General features: G+C 37.9%; 1 protein-coding gene across 1 annotated transcript in view; it reads left to right on the forward strand.

Annotated features, from left to right (window-relative positions):
* Positions 1-25566, forward strand: part of PARD3B (par-3 family cell polarity regulator beta) — a 399588-nt gene that overhangs the window by 252317 nt on the left and 121705 nt on the right. The window contains exons 18-19 of the mRNA XM_014954145.1: positions 2904-3110; positions 4068-4302. Coding sequence (XP_014809631.1) covers positions 2904-3110; positions 4068-4302 — 442 coding nt within the window. The remainder of the gene's footprint in view (positions 1-2903; positions 3111-4067; positions 4303-25566) is intronic.

Raw genomic sequence — 25566 nt, forward strand, 5'->3', positions numbered from 1 at the left:
GGGGCAGTGGAGGGAAATTTCCCTAGTTGGGATCTGGTACTTGTTGCAGAGCCCTGTGCGTTTCTCTGTAAAGCATCCAGTAAGAGATGCTGGCTGTGAAAGCAAGGGGACTGCTGTCCCTGCTTAGGGAAACTCCTCAGCTCCTGTATCTTTACTTGTGCACTAATACATGATTGCTGCAGCCTTGTAATGAAAGAAAAAAAGAATAAAAGCTGAATTGCAGAAATGCGAAGTTCTCACTCATGATAATATCCAAGGACATAAACTCCTTGACTGAATGTTCCCCTTCTTAATGAGGTCGCATGGCTACTAATGTCATCAATAAGAAATAATGCAGTTATTGTATTATTAATATCAGTTATATAAGCACCTGGATTCAGATGCTTATTCATGAGTGGATTTTCATGGTAATAGTGAGAAACTTCCCATGTTGCCAGTGAAATTTCAGACAAAATTATTACGGTTTTAGAAAGGGGCAGCTAAATGCATAATACTAATCTGTGACTAAAGGTTCTCAGTAAGTTTTTGAATAAATGAGGACACTTTTAAATGGTGAAACACAGGAGAATTACAGATGTAATTTAACTTTTCTTGCCAATTAGGGAAAAATACAGGTGGTCTTTGCCACTTGATGATGATAAGTAATGAAGTGACCATAAGTGCCAATTCTATTTCTTTTAAAGACGTTAGAAAAAAAATCATTTTTCCAAGGTAGTGGTTTTCTGAATTTACTTGGTAGCTAGTGTTCCATTTAGTTTAAGTTTTCCTCTTTTTAGTAGCAAACTGAAAATACTGGTCACTGTCAGTGTTCTCTTTAAAATATCAAAAACCAGGAAGTTATTGGTAGTTTTTACTAAAGTTAATTCCTCAGGAGAACTTTCACTTAAGACAGAATAGCAAAATAAAGAGTATTTAAACTGAATGAAAAATACTTTGCCATTAACTCCAAGTTTCCCATGCAATTGTTTAAGGCAAGTATTGGACAAACAGTGACCCTGACTGAACTAGATAGTATGTGCCCAGCTGCCAAAAACATGTGTCACGGTGCTTGTAGGACAAACTGGAGCGAAGCTGAGCAGCCAGCTTGCCTTCTGGTGCATGGAGCATTTGAGTGTGCTGCTCCAGACACCAGGTGTTGGCTTGGATTTTCTTAGGAATGGCCTTCATATTTTAAGAGTAGTCATCCAGTCTGAGTAATTGGCTTTGCTTTATATAAGACAGGCTCTAACTGGCATTTAACCTGAGACTTTTTTTTTTCCCAGGTAATACAGCTTAGGGTACTAATTAAATGTAATGCAGCTTGTACTGGGATGTGTATATAAACACCTTTGTGATGGCTTTTGACACAGCTGTTTCAGCAGCTTGGAAATCAGCATTGGCTGCACAGCCACCCCGAGCCATGGCCACCAGCTAATCCCCCCCTCTGAGCACTGCCCACTGCCTCGCAGACACTGTAGTTGGAGAAGGTTTAATGAATTGAAGCACCTTTAGGTAGTATGCAACTAATTGCTCTACCTCCATTTTAGCACTTCCTAATCTGGCAATAGTGGTAGTCTCCAGAATGGTGATTAGTGAGCTCAGGAAGGTTGCACTGTGTGACTAAGCAACCAGGCTTCCCTTAAACTTTGTCTCAACACACTCCCCACCCCCTTCCACCTTATTTTCAGCTACAAATCAGTCTGCAGGTAATAGAAGTGTAAATTGCTTTATGTAGACACTACTGATGAGTCCCTCTTTGGTGCCAATTCTTAGCTTTTTTCCTTTTAAGAATCCAGTGATCACACCGTTTTAGCTCAGAAATACCTGCATTCTAGGATTGCTAAAATCACAGCATACAGTGCTAACATATGAGTCTTTTCTGTGATCCTTGAACCTCTTCAGGCTTGACAGTACATGGACATGCATGTGAAGGTCTTCTGTTCTTATAGTCTCCTTTTGCTTGCTTTAGTATCACTTAAAAGTTGAAAACAAAAGCATTTTTTTTCTCAAAGACGGAAGACTTACTGCAAGGCGAGGTCTCTTCCTCAGTGTCTCTATATCACATTTACTGTTCTGCTATATAATAACTAAGTAGGTGCTACAAAACCTTTTAAAATAAGCTGTGAATTTCTTCATTGATTCATGTGCATGTATTTGTTGAACTTTTTTCTTTACCTATTCTACTATCATTGTATTAATACTAATTAACACTAGTGCAGCCACAAAAGAAAGCCTTTCCAAGGTCAGGTAGTCAAGCATTTAAAGAGAGGAAAGGTTTGGAAGATTTGAGAAGGTATTTGCTCTTTTTTGTATGAAGTGCTTTCTTATGCTTATAAATAAGGAAAGAGGCAGCAACGTGATTTATGCTAAGCTGCACTTTGTTGGAAGTATTTGTTTCTTGAAAGTGTGTATGTTCATACCATAGCACCAGTTTCAGCTTGAAGAAAAAGGCTGGGTAAAACTGTGAGAGAGCTAATAATATCTTCTCACAGGAGAAATATGTTTGAAAATACCAGCTATTCATACAAACTGACTCATTCTACAAACCAAAACTCTTGTTGTGTAGCAGTGTTTGGTTTTGTGAGTCTAAGGATAATGTTTTCCTTGAGACTGTTGATAGTGTCCAGTTGAACGTTGCTGTCAAAGGGGGAAGAAGCAACCCCATCCTTAGCACTGATGCAGGCTTTAAAGTGACACAGAGCAAGCCAGCTCATCCCTGTTGTCAGGTCATTATGTGCCATTCCCTTGAAGTCTGAACAAGGGTATCTACTGAACTAGGTTTAACTTGATGTTATTTTTAGTACAAATACCATTGATTGCATACTACTTCAAAGGCCCAAAATACACAATTAAATGTATCTATCTGACTAGTTTTATTTCTTTGTGTGGTTTTATGTATAAAAAATTAACTGTTTGTTTTTCAGACTCTTCTGGCAAAGATTTTGGTCCTACTCTGGGATTGAAGAAGTCCAGTTCTCTTGAGAGTCTTCAGACTGCTGTGGCTGAAGTTAGGAAGAACGAACTCCCTTTTCACAGACCGAGGCCTCACGTGGTCCGTGGTCGGGGGTGTAATGAGAGTTTCCGAGCTGCCATTGACAAGTCTTACGATGGACCTGAAGATGGAGAAGAGGGTATGTTGCTAATGGCACTTACTGGGGGAGCCACCCTCACTTAGCATTGCTGAAGGCCAACTCAGTAAAGTTGGCAAGTGGATTAGTCCAATTGAAGTTGGCTGCAATTTAAAAGCTGTTCATGTCTTCCACCAAATAGAGCTGCCTTTGCAGTACCCCATCCAACCTTGACTGGGTTTAGTGTAAAGTCTTTCACTGATCTCCTTCGGGGCAGGGGTGGGTTGGAGGATTTAGAACTCAATCCTTAAATAATTATGATTTTTAACTTCAAGAAGCAGCTGCCTTCTTCAGATTACATTAAAAATTATCTTGCTTGTTTTACAGAGCTGTCTACAATTCCCCCTTTTCCAACCAGGACAAGGCAGAGTGTATTGATAGCACCCTGCTGCTCATTCTGTCACCATGGGCTTATAGACCCCAGTCTGGAAATACGTCTTCTTTAGCGTGAAGCATAAAACTGTGCTTGGATTCTGAGCCCCCTAAATAGAAATGACACACTTCTTCTCCAACCAGACAGAGCAGTTTATCTATTTCTTTTTCAGCCATTAAAATAGAAGGTTCTAGGGAGTGAATGAAATTGTTTTGTTACGTAGGTTATGACAGTCGTCAGAATCTCGTGTTGAAGTAAGCTCTCAGTGTTTGCATCCCAGCATGTCAGTTTTGTCTCGCTGATGGAGGTTAACAAACTAGATTTCAAATGGAATACTGTTTTACCATGTCAGGATTTTTGCATCAGAAATAATAACTAGAAAACAGGTCATTAAAATAACTCTGTATTTCATTTACAATAGAAATCTGCTTGAAGTCACTAGATATGTTTAGTCTGCTTTTTAAATTATTCAATTAAATGAGTAAGTGGTGTGAGTCATTTGAGCACTTTGTAGACATTCATGCTGTATTTCACGTTTGCATTTTGGTGGCCCTTAGCCATCCTCACTGCTTCTTTTTCATGTGCAGATGGTTTCTCTGATAAGAGCTCTCACTCTGGTCAAGAAGCTCAGAACATGGAATCTGCCTCTCCAGGGAACCCTGAAATAGAAGATGCAGAAACCAAGGCTAAAAAAGACAAAAAACAGAGAGAGAAAGACAAGAAAAAGGAAAAGAGCAAATCTAAAATCAAAGAGAAGAAAAGAAAGGAAGAAAATGAAGATCCAGAAAAGAAAAAAAAGAAAGGCTTTGGTGTCATGCTGAGGTATGGCATTTTAAAAAGCAAAAATACCACCCATTCTCTCATTCTCATTATAACATAGGAAACAAGTGATACTCTCATAAGGTAGTGGGAAAATTATTTCACTTGGACTCAAAATAATGTTTATGTTATTTAAAAAGAAAGCAGTTTATACTTTTACACCAAACTTGTAGCTGAGGCAGAAGACATTTGGCAGACAAAATGTCTTTTTGTGCCTTTGAAATTCATTTCCATATGTTAGAAAAGATTCAAGGTTTCAGGCTAAAAACAAGTGTGTGTTGGTGGGGGAGGCTTTGTGGGGAATATTTCTGAGTAATACATGACCCACTGCCACACTCAGACCTTACCCTTCTCTTCCCTTGCTTATCTGCTTCCTTCACAAGCTTTTGGGGGAGAGCAAGGTTGCTTGTGTTACTGTAAACAGTCCAGTAACATTTGCAGTTGCTGAAAACCACTAGCTATGATAAAATCTTTGCTTCACAGCTTCCACCATTGCCTGCAGTGGTCAAAAGCTCACCGTTCTCCCTGCCTAGCATGCAAGTGTTTGAATTTCTTCTGTGGCTATTGGTTGGGTTTGCATCTCTGGAGTCATCAGAGATTAGACAAAGTTCTTCAGGCCATTTCCTTGCTATTGCTGGAGCCTTTGGTGCTGTAGGCACTCTGGTTGCTATCACCCCTGCCTCTGGTACCTGTTTACTCTATTGAGGATTAAAGTGTTTCCATTTAAGTAGATGTTTGCAATTAATATAGAGTATGTGCATGAAATTTAATGATCACCTGGAGGAGATTAGACTGTATGACTGTGTGGTTACTTGTGGCACTGAACACTTAATGTTAGCTTTAGGAGGCTATTGGTGTTTCTCAGCGTGCTGTATTGTACACAAGCCAGATAAATACAAAAGCCACAATCATGGCTTCGGCAAAGATTCATTTGACTAGTAGTCTAAGAAATTCACCTGCAAGACCATTCACTTACAATGATATTTATTAGTACAGTGATATATGAACTCGCATTGCAGCTTTCTGTTGATATGTCCTTTGGAGTCAAATGGTTTGTATTATATTAACATGGAAGGTTTTAGCTGACTTTATTCCTTGTATCATCAATAGGAATCCTCAAAATTGTCCTGTCAACTTTTGAACACTGTAGAGATATTGTCAAAAATATACAGGGGTGCTTAAGTGCCAAATTTGCATTATTTCAGTAGTTATTAGTGTTTGTAAGATGAAGGAAGCATTCAAATGGGGCTCTTTAGAAATGCTGAGGAGGCACATATACCTGTGCATTGCACGGGCACTTGCATTCATACTGTTTGAAGAAACAGGGCTTAAACATGGAGCAGTAGTCAAAACACTGAAAAATTAGTAGGGTGACTTCAACAACTCTCTTGTGTATCTTGAGCTTTATGTCTATTTTCATTCTTCTTTTTAACTCTTTGGCGGGAATAGGGCTGTTGGGGAGTGACACAGAGGTTTGACAAAAGCATAAATATTCTGATTTGTGTATCACTGGCAGACTCAAAGCTTGAAGTGCAAAGTCTTACTTATGGGGATGTGATGCCTGAGCCAGGAAGAACATGGAATGACATTAGAATCCAAAACAAGCGATTGTAGTTGACAAAAAAAATCTGATAATGATCAATATGCAAAGCTGGGAACAATAGGTTACCATTCTTAGTGATTCCCTTTTTCAGAATATATTTCACATTTTGGTTGTACATAGCTTTATGCATCTGTTCTTTTCATAAACTTGCTTTTTATTTAGATTACTAGTAACAGTTACTGTCTTCTGGGAAGACTAGCAATTATTTATCTGTATGGAAGCACAAATGGGAATTTCTATCCCACGCCATTGAAAATCTCTATAAAGCCACAAAGATAGAAGCATCAGATTATAATGGAGTTGTTTGTAAGAGCTAACAGTTCAGCTGGGAAGTTTTTGGAGGTTCTGTGTCCTCCTCAGTGTTTCTTCCTAGAATTTATAAAATTGCTCTTGAAAACAAACTCCTTCCTGAGAAGGTGAGAGTCCTAGGGAATCACAGCCATGATAAAAGTGAAAGAAGAGCAATGACCTGTAAAAACTGAACAAGAGCAAACAGTATGATTTTACAAAAGAATTGGGGACCATATGTCCTGCTTAAGATGAGCAAAACCAAGCTGGTATTTTTTCAGGGAGAAATTGCTGCAGATGACATGCAAAACAAAAACAATTAGTCTGAATGTTTTTAAAAGAAATAATAGGAAACTAATTGGGGGAGCCTAGAATGTCTCAAATACCTCTTGAATTTAGTATTTAGACAGTATGTTTCATACTGGAGTTTTGCAAGTGATGTGAAGAGTGAGGAGTGAGTGTCAGAAGGGCTAGGGAGGAGAAGACTGCAGGAAGAAGCTTTGAATGATCAAGTATTTTAGCAGCACGGATGGAAAGAAACAGATTTTTTATGACATTGGAGATGAAACTGGCATGTTTTATTGGTAGAACATCTGTGGAAGGAAAGAGAGAAGCTTAAGACGATGAAGTTGTGAGCTTCTACAGCAGGCAAGGTGACTACTAATTCTTGGTAGCTTAAGAGAAAGAAGTAGAGAGAAGTACTTAGAAACAGAGATGAGCTCTGTTTATGACATGCTGTGTTTAAACTGGAAGGGGAACCTGCCATAGGAGGCATTAGAAATATACACACTACAAGGGAGCAGAAAGCTGGATAGAGAAGGAAATCTGTAGAGTGCTTTTTGTAGATATGGTGGTAGTTGCACTGTGATCCCCCGTGTGAGAGACCACCAAAACGAGGAACAAGGAACAGAGCCCCTGCTAGAGTGACAGGAGAGAAAGACCCAAGAGAAAAGAAGTTAAGAAAGCAAGTGGCAGGAGTGGAAAGAGGGCATATCTGCCTTGGACTGGGCGATGCCATGAATTTTTTTAGCTAGTCCAGTGACTGCAGCCATGTAACTAATTGATCCTACCGAGGGCTGGAGCCCCACACCGATACATTCATACTGTTTGTTACTTGTGGGCTGCTTTGTTCAGAGCTGTTTCAGCTGTGCCTTCCTAGTTGTGCTACACTGTGTAGATGCATCCAAACAGGAAAACAGGCTTGCTGAACCCATGTCAAGATTGGGTTGAGATAAGTAGGAAATGATCAGCTGTGGTGAAAGCTCCAGGACCAGAAGGACAATGAAAATATTTCAGAGATCTTGCCAGAAAGCTCAGTGCTAATGAAGACACATGCACTTTCTGGCGTACGACTAGGGGTCAGGTGTAAAGGACAAAGGAAATCAGAATTTGAGGCTAAAGCAGCTGCTGAACTGTCACACTTGTCTGCGATGGGGTTTTTGTGCTATACTTGCTGGGTCATATGTACAGCTATAGCAAGTTTTATCTTGATAGTATGTCCATGTGAATTGCCTTGTTGCTGCCTTATAATCAATAACAAAGCATTTCAAGATATTAAAAACAAACTCAAGTGTTTATCTGTAGTACAAGAAGCGTTGAGCTTTAGTCTTTTGCATCTGAGATTTTTGAACATATTGGAATTGCTACTGCATTGGTTTTTTACCTTTTTTTTTCAATTTAACAACAGAAAATAGCAAAGCTGTTAGCAGTTGCTAACAGATTTCACTTAGTGCCTCATCTGTTGCTCAGCTGCTATTTACTTGTAGTTCCTGGTCTTTTTTTACACATACAAAAAAAAAAAAAAAGAAAAAGAAAAAGATTGCTTTCCTGCTAAGCTTCTCCTGGATTGAAGCTTTATTTAGGTGACTGTGATTCAGGGAGACCATCAAGAAATCATGCTTTTATTTTTGTAATCACTGTTTTTAAAAATTCCTGTTGTTCTTCCCATTATTAACTGGAACTCTTGGCTGCAGCATTTTAATGACTGTGGCACTTGGAGAAAAGTAGGTTAATATACTGGAGATTTGAAATGCAGATGACACTCGTTATTACTGATTAGTTAAGTCTCTGTAATCCAAAGTACTATTTTTCTGTGGTTCATGCTGCACAGTGTTTGTGTTTTCTTGTTTGGATGGTTCTGGTGCATATATTGCCTGCCTGAGTACTGGATATACATATGTGATGTCCAAAGAACAACATAAGTTGACTCTGTTAACTGTATGTAACATTGGCATTATATTTGACTTTTTTGATTTGAAGTGGGCATTATATTTTACTTTTTGATGCTTTCTGGCACATAGCACCATCCTAGCTTACTAAATAACGCACCACTAGACAACAGACGGCAAAGTAAATTGATATTTTATATCAGGAAAACAACTACATTAAATGATTCCATTATTGGAGCTGTGACTAAATGTATACTGCAGTCTCAGGAAAAAGCATCTAGGCATCTAGCATCAGAACAGAAATAATGCTCAGTCCTATGCAGATACATAACAGCAGCAAGATTACGCAATACCATATTCAGTTCTTGGTTCATCCCTTTTCTCACGTTGAGCTGACTGATTCTTTCTGGGCATGGTGAGTCTTGAGGAGACTGCTGGACCTCAGATGAGCTTCCCTGTGCTTCTTTTTGAAGGTGTTTTGTATTTTCATGAGCAGCACTATAGTAAAACAGCATCTTTGTGCATTTGAGTAAGGCTAGTGTATAGCGTCATTGGTTTAGAACTGTAAAAAGTCTTTGAGGTGGCTCTGTAGACAGTTTGGAAGGGTTAGTTAACCCCTTCATGCAGGGTTTCAGAAATCCCTGAGGCTGAGCACTAATGCAAAATACATTATCACTTAGCACTGAGAATGCAAAGCCGATCTAACCAAGACATTAATTAAAAAAAAAAAAAATTATTCCTCAGTTTGCCATGTGATGAACTTTAGATTTTAAATTTGGGTTCTATAGTTATTTAATTGCCATGCTTTGAAATCCTATCAAAATATTCTTTTCTAACAAAGGTAGACTTTGTATTGTTTTTTAAATTAAGTTGGAGAAAGACTGAACCTTTAAATCACCAGGGAAATGTGACCTCTGCTGTGCAGTTCTGCTCTGTACCCTAATCCCATAACAGTTGTTACAGTCTTGGCATATAATAAACATAAGTCTATGGCTCTCACAGTGCGTTTTCCAGATAGTTATTGTAAAAATTCTAGGCAGCCCTTTCAGCTTTATGGGTAAGAAGGTAAGTTAGCTAATGGACTGCAGCCACACCAATGGCATTTTAATAGGTAGCTCCCCAAGGCAGAGACCAGTAGGCTGAAGTCATAATTTTTTTGTGGTATAAAAATCTAAGAGCAAGTATGTAACTGGTGACTCACAGTAAAGAGTTTTGCCGAACTGGAGTGGGAGAACACTCTCATTCAGTCTTTATTTTTAGGCTGGATTCAGGAAAAAAAGGCTACTCTTGTCAATGTGACTTTACTAGTTCACTAGCAAATATTTTCAAAATTAGCATAGGTGAGAAAATGTCTATCTTTCACAAACATTGCACATCAACTATGACTTGCATATTTGTACATGTGTACTGTAAGTGCAGAAAGCAGGAATATGTATGTGAATATTAGTTACATTTGCTTTTTCTTTGCACTTTCCCACATAACAGTTCATCTTAAATTATTTACCTTCCATTTCACAATATGAGCCATGAATATTTTATTTTTTGTCCCCTTAATTTGCCAATTTTCCTTTGAGCTAAGTGCCTTAGTGATTTTAATTTTTCATTCTAGTTGGAAGACAGAAATGACCCTTTTTTCATTATTACTATTATAGGTCTTGTGTTCAGAATGATACTTTTTACAACCAGCACTGTTGAGCCTGTAATGGTATTGCAGAGTAGATAGCATAATATACAGATACTGACTTCCATTAAGTATATCACTATGATAGCTTATGGAGAGATTTTTTTTGCTCTTTATTGCCTTGAGAAGTTGAGTGTTGTAGAAGAAAAGTTAGCAATATAATGAAGAAAGAACAAATAATAGAGATGTGGTTGGCTGCAGAGAGGCAGGGTATGGAACTTTTTAATGTATTTCTATGTAGGTACATAAGATGCTGAAAATCAGTATGAATGTGGATAGATTAAACAAATCAAGACTAGGTTAAGTTATGATTTAATTAGGCTGAAGCTATTTTAGAATTGTTTTCCTCAATAGCAAAATGATCTGAAATGGATCATGCCTTTGTATTTGATAGACAGCACTAGTTAATGAGGCAGATGAGTTATTTAGAGGCCTTGATTTCCTTTTGCCTAATAAAACTCCCACTTTTCAATAGGTAAATTGGTAAATAAAACTCCTGTTTCCTTTAAAGAGCACAAGAGCATGAGGAAGAGGAGATACCTAATCAATTTAATGTATCTCAAGTTTGTCAAGTATTTTTAACTAAAAAAAGACAAACGCCTCAATTTACATGTATCACTTTGTCTTTTCCTCCACTGTATTGATTCTTCCTTGGCTGCATTCATAGTCAGACTAAAACAGAGAAAATAAGGGTGCTTTGTACTAAAACGATCGTGCAGACTGCCTACTAAAGGCTTATTTGTTTAATTAAGCATCTGTTCTCCTCTTAATATGCATGCATAAATCTCATTAATGTTAGATGTATGCAAGTGCAGTGAAGAAGAATAGACCCCTTACTCTCATTACTGAACTTGGATAACAAGATTTATATTTACTTAACAGATCAGAGCAGAAAGTTCCCTCTGACTGTTTAAAAGGACTGGAAATTACAAACTGTTTGCAAGGAGCGTGCTTTTTGTGAAATAGTTGCATGTTCACTTCAAGTTGAAATATTGCTATTCAAGCCATTACTAAGCAAAAAAAAATAAAAAAGGCAGCATGCTTTGTCTGTAAGGATTAACCTTGTGCACCACATTCTGTGATGTGTCTACTTAAATGTATATTTGCCTATTCGATATTGTTGCCTGTGCATGCTATACCTGCAAAAAAAAAAGTAAGCCCCAGTCCTATTGGAAATGTGACTAGCTCTTTTCTGGAGGTGGCATATTTCTTCAAAGTGTCTGTCTTCTCTCTCCCAAGAAATGCCTTCTGCAAAATAGTCCTAGAAAGCAAAGTGTGTTCTTGATGAATGCTAAACACTGTGGCAGTGTGTTTATACTTCATTCACTATACTTGGCTGTTATTTGTTCTAGAATCCATCTTTCATCTGAGGGTAAAACTTTACTTCCAGATTTTCCATGTAAGTTATGGTACTTTGGGTATTTCTGAATATAGTACAGATGCATCATGGTCAGGAATACTTGAGGGTTTAAAATCATGCCCACAAAAAATGGAATTAGGGCTTCTTGAGCTGCATTTAACCAATAAATACATACTTTGCTCAGGAATACAGTGCAGAGTACAAGTTCTACCATGAGACATAAAAAACCGACAGTTTCACTGATTTTTCTGTTTCAGTAGTTCTTGTAACATGAACTTGGTAAATAGGGGGGCTAGGGAGGGAGACAACAATTAACAGAGAAATTATACAGAAGGGGGCTCCTGACAGATTCCCTAACTACAAAGTGCTGGCAGGTGCCAGTTTAATAGGTATTGCCATTAACAGCCATCTGTGGAGAAAATGAAATGTACTCATCTCACTGAATTATGATTTATGCCAGACAAAGCAGTCAAACCAAAGTAATATTTATATTATAATGCAGAGTCATTGATTAAATGCACATGACATCTCAAATCCAGTTGACATTTTAAGTTGAAATGATTGCAGACATGTAGCCATTTATTTAACTATTACTTTAAAAAATGTGTCTCAACTTGTTATTAATAGAAGAAAGTCAGACCTGACCAATATTTCAATAGGCTGACCTTTTGTTTTGCTGACATATAAAAGGAACAAAGCTCCTTTTGGGGTAGTCACAATCTCAGAACATATGAAGTATGCTACCTTCAGAAAAAACTGACCCCTTTGAACCACTCTGTCTCTATCTTCCCTCTTTTTTTCCACACAGGATTTCTGAAAGAAAGTGGACAAGAGATGGTTTAAGAGATAGGAAAATAGTCCGAGAGAGGCTTTGTTTCAAGTACTTGCTCTGCTACTGATTTCTTGGGTGTCACTCGTTAACTCATTTAGATGCTCTAAGCCACAGTTATCCTTATACAAAGGTTATCCTCTCTGTTCATAAAAAATACAAGTAACAGCATTTCCCTGCTTCATGTTATCATTGTTTAGATAAATGTGTTCATGAATATATACATTGAAAAACTAGTCTGGCTACTCCTGTAAAAGTATATCAGGCAAATAGTTTTATTTTTAAGAAAATGAAAATGAAAAAATACTAAGCTTTTGTGTTATTTTTCTCGAACGAATTTTCCTCTAATCCCTAGGATTCTTCCTTCTCTAAGGACTTCTTATTGTCTTTCCTTTACTTTTTTCCAGTGATTCCAATTTTTCTCATTTGTTAATCTCCTGTTGCTTACTCTCTTATTTCCACGTAGCATCTCTCCATTCACTTTGTAACCGTGTTTCATTATTATTTACCTTCCCATCCATTTTTAGAAAACTTTGGTCTGTTCTCTCTTTGGGAAAAAAAAGAAGCAGCAAGCCTAGCCCAGTTTGCAGTCATAGCCTTCTGCTGTTTCACTGTTGATGAGAACTGGTTGACACAATACTGGGTTGCTCACTCTTACCCCTTCTTGCTGGTGGTAGCAGGTGAGGTGCCCCCCTGAGGCTTCCTCCTCCTCTCAGTAGTACCTCCTAGCTGCAAATACTCTTATCATCGGAAATGCATTTTGGAATATAATGCCTCAGAATTATAGTTGACCTTCTCTCTTTTACCCTGATTTTATGCCTTCTTGCTACAAAAAATGGATTTGTCATTTCGAATTTAACATGGGCAAACTCATTTTTTTTCCTGCAAATTGTTCCCCTTTATGTCCTCACTCTGTCATCATGGAAACTAGCAGCATCTTCCCCCTTTCACAAAAGCTCCCTGCGTGGGATGTCATCTTTCAGCGAACCTTAAACCCACCCACTGGGAGAGTGTCTAAAATTTGCTCTTTTATGCACCACACTGAAGACCTGATCTCACAAAAGAAGCTTCTTCCCTTTCTGCCTGGACTCCTCTTGCTTCCAGATTTTGCCAGTCTCTGCTGTGGGTTGCATTGCTGGGTTGTTGTTCTGAGTACTCTCACCTGCCCCTGTCAGCACAGCACCAACATTGTCTTCTTCCCAGTCCAGGCTGTGTTAACAGACCAGTGTGGTGACATACTGCTTTGAGTAACCATGAGCACTCACCAGCCAGCTTGTCACAGCAGCACATTTTCTACTGCAACATGTTACAGAATATCTGGGCAGAAAGTATTTTATATAGCCCTTCAACTTCCCGAAGATTTGCCTCTGCTGTAAAATTTCCATGAAGTCTATGAATGTCGGCAGGACTAAATGAGTGATAAAGTAAGGCTTTATATCCTTTCCACCCCAATTCCTGCTTGCTTTCTCTCTCCACCAGTAGTACTAAGTAAGAAAAGCTCTTTACAGGTTCCTGCTCTGCACCACGTTTGGCTGTGTCACGTTCACCTCCACCTCTCCTCATTTGTTTGGAATCTGTTGTGATGTGAATGGAAAGGTGCAGGATCGATCCTTACCCAGCAGTTAGTGCCTCCTTGTTTCAGCTGCAGTGTTAACTCCCTCTTCTTATCACCTCCAGCTCTCCAGACTCTGATGGCGCCTGTTTGTCACCAGGTTTCTTCTCTTGTTACTTTCTCCTCCTCTCTCTACCCCACTCTGTACCCCCGTCTCTCTCTTATCCTCACTATCACCCAGGTTATGCAGAGCCTTTAGTAATAAGCCTGGCAGAGTTCATTAGTTTGGGCTCTGCCCTGTGTGTGTGTTTCTTCCATTCTGCACCTTGTCATGAGGAGCAGCTGCTCTGATTTCTCAGTGCTCATGATGCTGCATGATGTTTACCATACAAGTTAATTATGCTATTGAGCTCTCCCCACACAAAAATACTTACATTCAAAGAACCTTCCCCCGCTTGCTTCCTTCATTCAGTGGAAATGACATCTCTAGGATCTTGGCTTGGAGCTGGGGCATTTCAGAGAATTTGATCTTACTTTTTAGAAGTCTTTGAATAACTTTGAGTAGTCTTAGTGGTAAAAACGAAGATGTCTTCACCCTTTTCCCTTTACGTTCTTGCATCTTCCCACTTCTGTCCTATTTCTTTTTTTTTATTGTTGAGGTGAAACAGTAAAAAAAAATGAATAAAAAGGATCCTGGGCAAATATAAAATGTTAGCCAAATGTTGGCATGCAAAAAAATATCACCCTCTGTGAGTGTGTATCTATTATATAAACTCTGAGATATGTGTCACCACTAGTTTAGGAATTAAAAAAAAATTTCAAGTCTTAAAGGTTGACTCCCAAGGTGAAAAATTGTCTGTCTCTGTGTGTATATGTAGTACAAGATACAGAGACCACTAAGTATGTGCTATAGTTCTTCAGCGTTTACCTTCAGTATTAGGTTTGAAGTAATGAACCGTATGCCTGTGCTATTCGTTGTCCCTTATTTAAAAGTAGTGGCCTCACACTGACCTCAGATTATCAGGTTGGTTGTTAATAATGTGTAAATAGAACTGTAAAGCTATTTTCTGGTGACAGAAGGCCACCATTGTTTGCTATTTTCTTTCTAGCCAAAGAAACCTTGTGAGTAATGTATCAGGCGCTGTTCATTCTACCTTTGTCGTCTTCTTGTTAGTTTTTTATCCTCTAATGTGGAAATCCGTATTACAGTAGCTTAGCATAACAGACATCCTAATGTTCTGTTTTTAATTAAAATTAGATTGAGGAAATAAACAATTCAAATAAATTAGCTTTCCTTTTCCTCCACCCCCAAATATGGTTTCCATATCCTCTCTTGCATTTGGAAGTGCTCATTTCCATTCACATGCTCTTGAATTGTTCAGCCTCCCTAACAGATAGTGAGGAGGGACTGTCAAGGAAGCTTACTTTCATTCATTTAGCCTTCTTAACAATACATGTTGTTAAATTACTGATTTTTTTGTGTGTTTGTTTTGATGCAGTCTGCATTGTAAAATGCAATTCTTAGTATTAAAACTTTGTCAAAATGTGAAGATTTCACAAAACCAAAAATGCACTGCTCTTGAGAAAAAAAATTCAACTCCACAGCTGCAGATCATTTTAACTATGACTACAATATATGTACTGGAGAGTGAGTGACTTGATCTAAATGGCTCAAAGAGAAATTAGCAAATATTTCTTTTCTTTAAAAAGGCAGATTATTATGGATGTAAGTGATGCTGTAGGTTAATGTGCCTCTTCATCTCTGAAGACCTCCGCCCCATCTTTTTCTTAATGAATTCTTATTTAGGCTATTTTAGCTTGGTTGTCAGTTGTTGCTTCCCAAACCATCAGTCATCAGCAGCAATGGAGGGTGCTGTAGGCAGGCTCAGGCAGGGCTCCAGGAGCTCTGGGCTGAAATGGCTTGGGAAGAGATGTAGAGGAATTTCTAGGTATAGATCTGCTTTGAGTTCTCTCTCCCTGCAGCAGTAGTGTTAGCTGCTTTGTTCCTACATGTGAGATGTTTGCTAATTTCAGTAATTACAAAGTGGAAGTTGTGTTTATGTATCTGTAGTATGAGTGCTGACAATGTTCTGTAAGACCACGATGAGACCTGTAAATCTTATAGTGCTGATTCTCTGTAAACTGCATAATTTGTTGATCTGCCTGTGAAGTATGTTGCACCCAGTGAGAGGTGAAAACTGATTTGACATGCAAGCTTGCTAATTCTGAGTGGTTAACTGGCTTTAGTCCCCAGTGCTGTAATAAGGCGGATTGGGTTTTATTGCCTCTCCTGCACGGAAATTACTACTAAAAATCTGTGTTGTAGAGATATTTCAGTGTTTTACAAAGACTTACATGTTTCTGCATGCTTGGAGGTGATGAAGGAAGCCACACTGATACAAAATATGTGCTCAAGTGGCCTAATTAGAAGCATACCAAGTTTTACACGGTCTAAAGTGCGCTAACAAAAGTATTCCAATAGAAGTATATTTATTTAGTTCATCCTTAACATTTATTCTGGCTTAAATACCAGCTTCCTCTATCTTGTGGGGGTATTCAGGTTGGAGAAAATGAGTTTAATCTTTTTTGGTTTTAGGCTAGAGTTTAAAGAAATTGAAAGATGATGTTCCTGTCACAGTGGGAAGAAAGATCACTACTGGCCCTAGACCTGCTGCAGAAAATTTGCATTATACCATAAACTGCTGTCCATGCACTTGGATGCAATTGAAAATGGAGCACAGATGATCTTTCACTGGGGAAGATTAAAAAAAAAAAAAAAAAAAAAAAAACCAACCAAAACCAAAACAAAAAACCCAATAAAACGACAAAAACCAAAAAATACCCAAAATAATAATAATAATTATTATTATAATTATAATAGTAATAACAATTTAAGGGATGCGTGAACTGGTTTTAATTAAGTAGAATGCACCTGGGTAGAGTTTCAAATGAATCATTGGTTGTGATTGATTTATCCTGGCCTTAGCTTCGTGACACAAGGAATGAATACGCATTAAAACAGATAAACAGATTAGCCATTAGCTTTTCTTAGCCAAGAAAAATATCCTAAGAGAACTAAAAATACCCAAAGATTTCTCTAGTCACACTTTCAGCTGGTTGTAACAGGGAGGTAGACAGGTTGGTTGTGGTCAGGAAAGGAAGAAATGGACTGAATTCAATAATGACCGGAACAAGTAAATTAGTAAGGGGACTGAGTAAAGTCTGAAACACACTAGAAAATGTTGCCCATCCTACTGAAAGCTTTGAAAGTTCAAAGCTTAGATTCTTAGCCTATTCCAGAGCAAAACATCTTTCCTATCTTTTCTTCAGATATAAAAATAAAAAAAAAAAAAAAAAGAAAAGAAGTAACCAATAATCCTAAAGTAGGAAAAATAAAGGTGAGGATCGAGGTTCAGAATAACTAAGAGTTAAGATTTACCTCAGCAGTTTAATAACTTCTTGAGGCCTCAATCCAACAGAGCAAAGCAATAAATGACAGCTGTATTATATACTCTTCTGTCTTCTTTGCTCTAGATCTTTATTAAAACAATGTGTTCACACCATAGTAAAAGGCTATAGTGGAGCTAAAATGAAAACGCGTAGATAATTCCATTGAGAAGTGTGTTGATTATGTATACAGATTGTGTGCGTGCGTGTATAATTCACACATGACACATGGAAACTCCAAATTTTCTACCTTTGCTATTTTAAGCTGTTACCTGTATTCTTGTATTTTTATAGAACTGGTAGATTAGCACATAAATCTTTTAAAGTGTTGTATAATTAATTTCCAGAATATGAAGTAAAGGCTTGTGTCTCTTTCTCTGACAGGCTATTTCTGTCTCTATAATGAGAACAGCAAAAGGTTAGGAGAGGAGATGGTGGATTTACATGTTTGAGCACTATAAATACTCTAGGGGAGGGGAACGAGGAGGTGCTTAAGGGCTACAGAAGCTAAAAGGAGCTTCTTTACAGTAGGATAGTCTCCTCACATCACTATCTATCTCACTCATCTACTCAAGGACACACAGGCACTCAAATATGTTGAAACAGCCCATGTCTGGAGAAAAGCATGTTTAACTGAGTATTGTATTAATGGCTTCAGAGGGTACCAAGACCATTTGTTGATCTTGGCTGTCAGTTTATTGTCTTTCTCAGTCTTTGTTTATTTTGTGTGTATCAGCCATTCACTGAATACCTTGGGACACAAATAGCCTATAATAGATCAAATTTACTGGTCAAAGGTTAAGTCACTCTCACAAGGCTGCTTGTCTGTGATAGCATTGGTTTCTGTTGCCTTTGATACCGTATTTATTGCAGTAATATTGTAATGTCTTCGCACAATCATTAAAGCTCAATAGAAAGTTCTAGTGTAGCTGTTCCAGGTAGATGACAGCTTGGTGAATTTGGGCTGTCATTAACTGCAGCAGATATCTTTGTGAGGCATCTTATAGTTCCCTTTAGAAAATGCCAGTCAGTTTGAAATGGGGACTGCTCTCTTCTGTAGAGAGAAATCCTTGTCTCAAGTGGCTAACGTTTTATGTTGTCCAGCAGTGTTTAGACCAGCTCCATCCCTAAGTTTCCACAAAGCTAAATGGAAAATTATGTTGAATACCTAGGCTTCTATTTAATAACCACCATGCAAGGCAGATGTAATCCTAAAACAAGGCTACAAACATAAAGATTGATATGGAAATCTGTAATATAAATCAGAGGAAATTTCATATACAGCAGCGATCAAAGGAAGAGGAAAAATACAAAATTAAAATGGTTGCATAAAATGTCATGCTAATTTATAAGCTAAAAGAAGAATATTGTAAATGAAGCACTGAAGTATGAGGGTTTCACCCTGTTTGTAAATATTGACTTGAAATGAGCTTTAAAAAGCAATAAAAAAACTCAACCAAACACCCAAATTGTGGTTGGTAGCCTTCTCAAGGACCTAGTTTCAAAGGATGACAAAACAGAAGAGAGGGAGACCAAAATAAAACATCAGGGAGAAGCAAAAAAAATCAACAACAAAACCTAGAAAGCAGCTTAAATTGGTATAGTGTCTGCATACAGATATTGAAGCCATAAGATTTAATTAAAATCGCCACGTGGATGTTGCTATAAAGGATGAGACAGTGGGGGCTTAAAAGGAGTTTCTCTGAATGCATGCAAGGAATTTTAGGAGCAAGATAAGAAAAAGAACAGTTCTACTATCAGCTGTAGAGAAAGGTATTCACTGAAGAAAAGCTCAAGCTGCGGCCATTTTCCAGGACCCCTGGGTACCAAATTTCAAGGATAACCAAATGCTCTATAAAAGCATCTTGGGATCAATTGTATTGAATGGCACAGGCAAGTTGCACTGAATCAACACAGATGACAATCCATTTGGCTGAGCAGAGAAAGATCGTTACAGGCCTTTAATACAGCAGTTTCAGTTCAGTATCTGTCCATTTTGGAACTTGGACTTGTAATAATTGTGTTGGTCTCTTGAAAAACAAAACTTTATTAACGTCAATATATTGTAGTTAATTCTCAAACACAGAACAAAGAAAGCTGGGAGAGTACTGTAAAAAGCAGGTTTTATAACCCGCTTCTTTTGAAGCACAGCTAACATTTGTGCATTCAAATGACAACAGAAAAATTCCAGGAGCTCAGACTAAATGTGCATGACCAGTGATGAGGTTGAGAGTAAAAATGTTTATTGTGCAAAAAGTGGGCAAAAGTGGAAGGAACGGGGATCAGCTGCACAAGTGATCAAACTTGATTGCAGAAAATGAAATGGAAATACCAACTGAGTGATCAGAGGGAAGGATTTGGGGAACCAAAATAACCAACAGTTATTTTAAAATAGTGGAGAGCATCCTGGAGCCTGTCAGTCTTCCTGAACTAAAAAGTAGCAGATGTTTCAAAGACATATGGATTGGTCTTAAACCCCAGAAATACAAACATGTAGTGGCTTTGTAGCAAAATTTTGAAGCCCTGGGTCAAAGCTTGCTGAACTTGTACTGGATGAGACCCACAGAGTGTTCCTGGGTATGTACAGCTGTGAGATTGAAGTGAGCTGGTATAAAGTTGTGAATAATGCTTTTTTTCCTTTGGGTTGTGAGGGTGTCGGCGAATTAACTCTAGTCACAGTTCAGTGTAGAGTTCCGAGTGATGAATGTTTTTTCAGACTTGCTGGGGAGATCCTAGCTTGAAACTGAGAAGCTTGTAAGGTCCACTTCTTTCCTGAACAGTGAATCTAAAAATGGTATATTGGGGTTCTGTGTTTCTTTGAGTAACTCAGTATCAGATTTATTTATTTTTTTTCAGAAATACCTTTTAACTGATAATCCTGAAAACTGCAGTCTAAACTTAAAGATATTTCCGCTACTCATTTATTCTCACTGGTATACAAAGATTTCTGAGAGCAAATTTTTCCTTTTGCTACATCTTTATAATCCCATTCTTTTGACTTGTGTTTCACAGGAATAATTCCAGATGGAATTTAACCTTGCAATTCATGAAAAAGAATAAAATTCAGGTTTTTTTCTGCTAGCTTTGCTGGTTGTTCAGGGCTAAAAGGAGTAAAAAGTGGGAGAAACTCATTTTATTTCCTTAATAATGTATGGCTGAATTTCCCAGCGGAAGCAGATCTGTGAAGTACTATTTCTGCCATGTAGCACTCAGCATTGGGTAGGGGAGGAAACAGCCTTTTTGTCTCAGAGAATTTTTAGGTTTTCATACAATTTTAGATTTTCTTGCCTATGTTGAGACTCACATATTACTCATGGGATAATTCTGAAGAAGAAAAAGGTTGGGTCAGTTAAAAATATTTATTCTCACTTTTCATTTTTAGAGCCTTTTAATAAGGACTAAGATGGATATTAATCTGAAGAGTCAAATTCCTAATAGTTTATTGTGAAAATAAAAGAAAACTTGACAATTTAAAAAATCAATTTGTGACATTACTGAAAAACAAAGGAAAATTGTCTGCCAAACAAAAAACTGATAAACTCTACAGTCTGCTTAGTAAAATCTACCATCCTAGAAAAGAGAAATGATGTTTTATAGTCCTTCAGGAAAAGTACCATAGCGGTCACTGAAACTCAAGGTTTAACGTAATAAAAAAGTGTGCATGATGTGAGTGAAAAATGTAACCTCTTTGTAAAGTCATTGCTGCTATTAATTATAAAAATCTGGCCTGTGACATTACTAGAACATGAAGCAGAACTACAAAGAACTTGTAAGTGAAATCAACTCATGATCCAAAAATTTATATAGTAGTAATAATAAACTTCTGATCAGTCACTTACTCGTGGCTGTGAGGAGCAGATGGTGATGGCCACTTCAGTCCCTGCTGCAGCTCATGAGGATCTGGTAGGATTTAGTGTGGCACTGAAACTGTTCTGAGGAAAGTAAGAAGCCTGCTTAGAGTAAAACCAAATATCATGGGCTAATAGACAGACTCAAAAGAAAGCCACTCAGCAGATTCAGCTGAAAGGTTATAGGATGAGTAAGAAAAATAATGGCAACTCTCCAGGAGTGGAGAGAGAATACTAAACATGAAAATCAAGGCATGTTGTTGCCCTCCTTTGTCCCTTTTGTTAGAAGTGGAGCTGACACTGTGCGTCTTTTTCTTTTAAAGGGAAGAAGAATACTAATTTAAGAACTTGTCCAGTAGGTCTCTCTGTATTGCCCTTGCCCCCATCCTGTGTTCAGAGTGGAGACAGTGCCCCATCCTATTGGATAAGGGACAGCAAAAGAAGTGTAGCCACCCCCCAGTAGCCCTTCCCAGTCATTACTAAGGAGTCTACCATATAGTGAGAATGAATGAACAAAAGAAATGGTTGGAGATAAAAGAGTCACTTTTCATTTCCCTTCTTTGAGCTCTATAGCAGTAGGCTTTCAGATTTCCCATGCCAGCCAAGAACATACTTTCTCAACAGTCTGCCCCATGGAAGTCCTGATGCAAGACTTTCCTTTGTCTTAACCAGTTATGATTTGTGTCCACGTACAGATACCCTTCTCAGCTTGTTTCCAAAATGAAAGTTGGCATTATGCTTGTTATTGTTCAGCTATACGTAAAGTGAAACAGACTTTCAAAAATCATTTACAGAAGATTTGCTGTGACTATTGACATTTTCTGACAACCTAATTTTTCCTGTAGACCTTCCTCTCTCCTCCCACCTCTCCCCACCTCCCAATTCCTACCCTACAAACAGCAGAAATGTATTTGGGAAAGTGAAAAGGTTATGAATCAAACTTTTGAGGTATTTTTTAATTGACCCCGGGTAGACATTTAGATGGAGCTGATAGAAAGGTTGCAGATGTTCTATATTAAAAAGTCTCTTTATATTAGATGATGCTGTGTCCTGCATCTAATGATTGAGTAGTCTCCTGTGGAAACATGCATTTACCCGTAGTACATACAGAGGACTTTCAGTTATGTACATATTTCATCTGTCACTGAATTAACCTGAAAAGTCTATGGGTAACCAGATCCCTTGGACGGAAGAGCTCGCTTGATGCTTGTTTGATAAAAATCTTTTTTTTTTAGGACTAAAACTTAACAGGTTTGTTCTGAAATGAAACCACTGATATTTCACTTGGAACCATAGGCTGTGTAGACTTAAAAGCCCAGCATGCAATGTAGAGACTTTGTTCCGGTTTCATTTTCTTTTTGGTAATTTGTACCATGCAATGTAGACTGGTTTGGGGCAAGGGTATTCCTGGGGCTTTTTGTTTGTTTGTTGTTTAAATCCTGACTAAGCATGGTACTGAGCAAAATTGACTATGGGCATTTGCAGTTTCATTAAAAATGGGTAGTGGTGTGAGAGAAAAATAGGAAGAAATTATACAGACTCCTGTTAAATAATACTGATATTTTCAGCATTTGGAATAGAACAGTATGAATTGGGATTGAGTTTCAGGCTAGAGAATTCCTGACTTTAAATCTAATTCAGTCTGAGGGCTTCGTTACAAGCTGGCCCTTACGATATAGCTGGGAATCAGTAATACTGTATGCTGTTTCACTCACGTTATATGGAAACATGATCATTTGCCTTTAAAAAAAAAAACCCTTCATTTTTAATGTTGTAATCTTTTAATAATGAGTGGCTGAATTATCTCTGTAATTCATTACCCTCTCAGCTGTTAGATGAATGGGATATGTTATGGTTTGTCATTATTCTCCATGGTGGCAAGAAGAACAGGCTGGGGATTTAAATCACCTTCCACTGCATGGGCTATAGACATGCTGATGACTTGCTGTGAGATTGCATTTAGTTCCAGGATCTCTGGTGCTTCAGAGTGTAATGCATTCGGTTGCCATGATGAACAAAAGCTTCTGATGGTTTATGTAGGTACAGTGGAAGTAAAATGGAAGAGAAAGAGCAGAGAATGAAAGTTAAATGTTGCTTTCTTTCACAAGTATTTAGATGAGTACAGAGGAAGAAGTAATAAATTTATATCAGGAGCGAAACAAATATAATAGTTGAAATCTTATACAGTCTTGTCTACGTGAGTGTATGTGTATAGATATATAATGTGAAATACAGTATTATCTTAACATTGTTATGTACATACTTATGGCTGCACTGGCTCATTACCCATTGCATCAAGGATGCTCAAGTGTTTATTATGCTATTTACCAAATTATAGCTATTTCCTGAACAGCCGGCCTCCGCTGAATATACTTGTATTCTGTCCATCTTTAATAATGAAGCCTGCACTTTGGGGCAGAAACATAGTCTGGCAATGATCAGCAGGAAATAAGAGAGAAATTGGTAATCTCTTTAGCTTTACTGTTTTATGTTGTTTTATTTGCCTCTCCCAAGTATTTGTTTAGGGAACTTGGCCAGCATAGGTCAGGCAGCTGACTTTCTTAGTGGATGTTAGGAAGTGGACTGATGTTTTGTTTTTCAGTCACATCTATGATTTAGCTAATCTATATTGGGAGGAGTGTTGTAATAATTATTACAAAAAACATCAGTGTACCATTTTATAAGAAACATTTATTGCAATGTCTGAGTAAGTAACATGGATTATATATAAATAAAATGGTGCTGGGAGGTAGAGGGATTCAAAGGAGTTTTTGGATATTCAGACTCTTCTATCAGATGGCCTGGTAGGAGGTTTGGCCTGGTATCTGAGCAGGGAAATCCTTCCACAGGGATACAGTACCTTTTGAGGATGGACTGTGCCATTGCCACCTCATTGACCTCGAGGGTAGAGTGCACGATAGCATGTGTCCGGGCTCTCATCTGGGACTAACATCTGCCCCACGTAAGGGCCAGGGCAGATGGGGGCTGCCCATCTCTTGCCAAGGTAAATGGCAAACTTACCCAAGGCAGCAAGGGTGATGTAGTGCAGTTCAGAAGAGGTCAGGAAAGATGTCTGTTGCTGATCACTGATTGAGTCTATCTGTCCAGTGTTACGGGGTTTGGGTGGTTTTTTGAGTAGTGTCATAGTTTGGGGGGGTTTTGGTTTGTTTTTTTGTTAATTTTCGGCAGATCTTTATTAAACGGTTGGCGGAGGAAGAGCCAGTCGTGTTGTTCACCTCTGCAGATACTTTACAAAAGCAGACTAATACAGAGAAGAACCTCATTTTAGCAACAGGATTTTATTGGTCAGTGGATTAAGAGACCTTAAGTTGTGGGAAGATAGAGATGTGCGACCAAGTTAAAACACTGGTTGTATGTTCTGTCACAGGTTATTTTATACAGAAAAGATTCTTGGGTCCCCTTTTAGTAAATAAGGCTTGAGTAGTTGGTGGGATTTTAAAGTTCATGAAAAAAATCACTGTGGTTGTTGCATCTCTTTGTGTTAATGCTTAAAAATAATAAGAAGAATTATCTGAATTTCTAAAAATATCTCAGACTAATTTTTAAAAATCCATTTACTTTTTACCATTTATAGTGGTGTAATTTGTACTTTTTTCGAAATACACAAGTAAGTTGCATATACTGTTCATCTTGCTTTGTGGCATTGCTCCAAAGTTTAACTTGCTCCGTAAAGCAGTGCTTAATCATAAATCTGATTTTATTTCTTTCTAGCATTCAGAAAAATATCCTCAATAAATTTTAAGCACACTGTTTGGAATATAAATTTTGGCATATAAACCCTTCAATTATTGAAAAAAACTCCCAATCAATCTCTAGGTTGGCTTTGTAGCTCAAAATGCCTGAATGTGACAGGAATGCACTATAATCTATGAAAGGAACATCTTAATTTGTCACAGACCCCATTACTTTTGAGTTATATTTTGTGCTCTGGGTAGCCATACTTAATTCTTTACAGATAACATAGAATGAAGTGTTGCCCATGATGTGTTTTAGAAAATTGAGTTTGTTTCCTTTTTGAAAGAAGAGTGTTTTTTCTCTAGTATGGAGGTAAACGGAACATGCTTGTAAGTCTGCAAAGCAAATGTTCTCAAGATCTTAACAGTCAGCTGTGGAAGCTGAGCATTTCTTTGCAGGTAAAATGCAGCTGGATCCTTTTCAACTTTTGCATTTCCCCCTCCACCACTAAGGTCAGTATTTCATACTCATTTCTCATGTCATGAGTACTAGTCTGTATTAGTTTATTAAATACTTGAGTTTGAGTTAAAAGTACACTGAAGACAGACGTGTGTTCAACATTATTCTATGTGATTGGACTTTGAAGAACCTCCAAATCTATTAAGGATTTTGTATGATGAAGAGTTGAATTCTGTTTCAAGGTACTTGAACCCACCCAAGACTCTCTGCCAATTTTTGTTGCTAACAGAGATGCTCTCCAGCCCCTAGCTTTGTGCATCTGTATTTGATAAGGCT

This window comes from Calidris pugnax, unplaced genomic scaffold, assembly GCF_001431845.1.
Source record: "Calidris pugnax isolate Ruff unplaced genomic scaffold, ASM143184v1 scaffold103, whole genome shotgun sequence".
Lineage (NCBI taxonomy): Eukaryota > Metazoa > Chordata > Aves > Charadriiformes > Scolopacidae > Calidris > Calidris pugnax.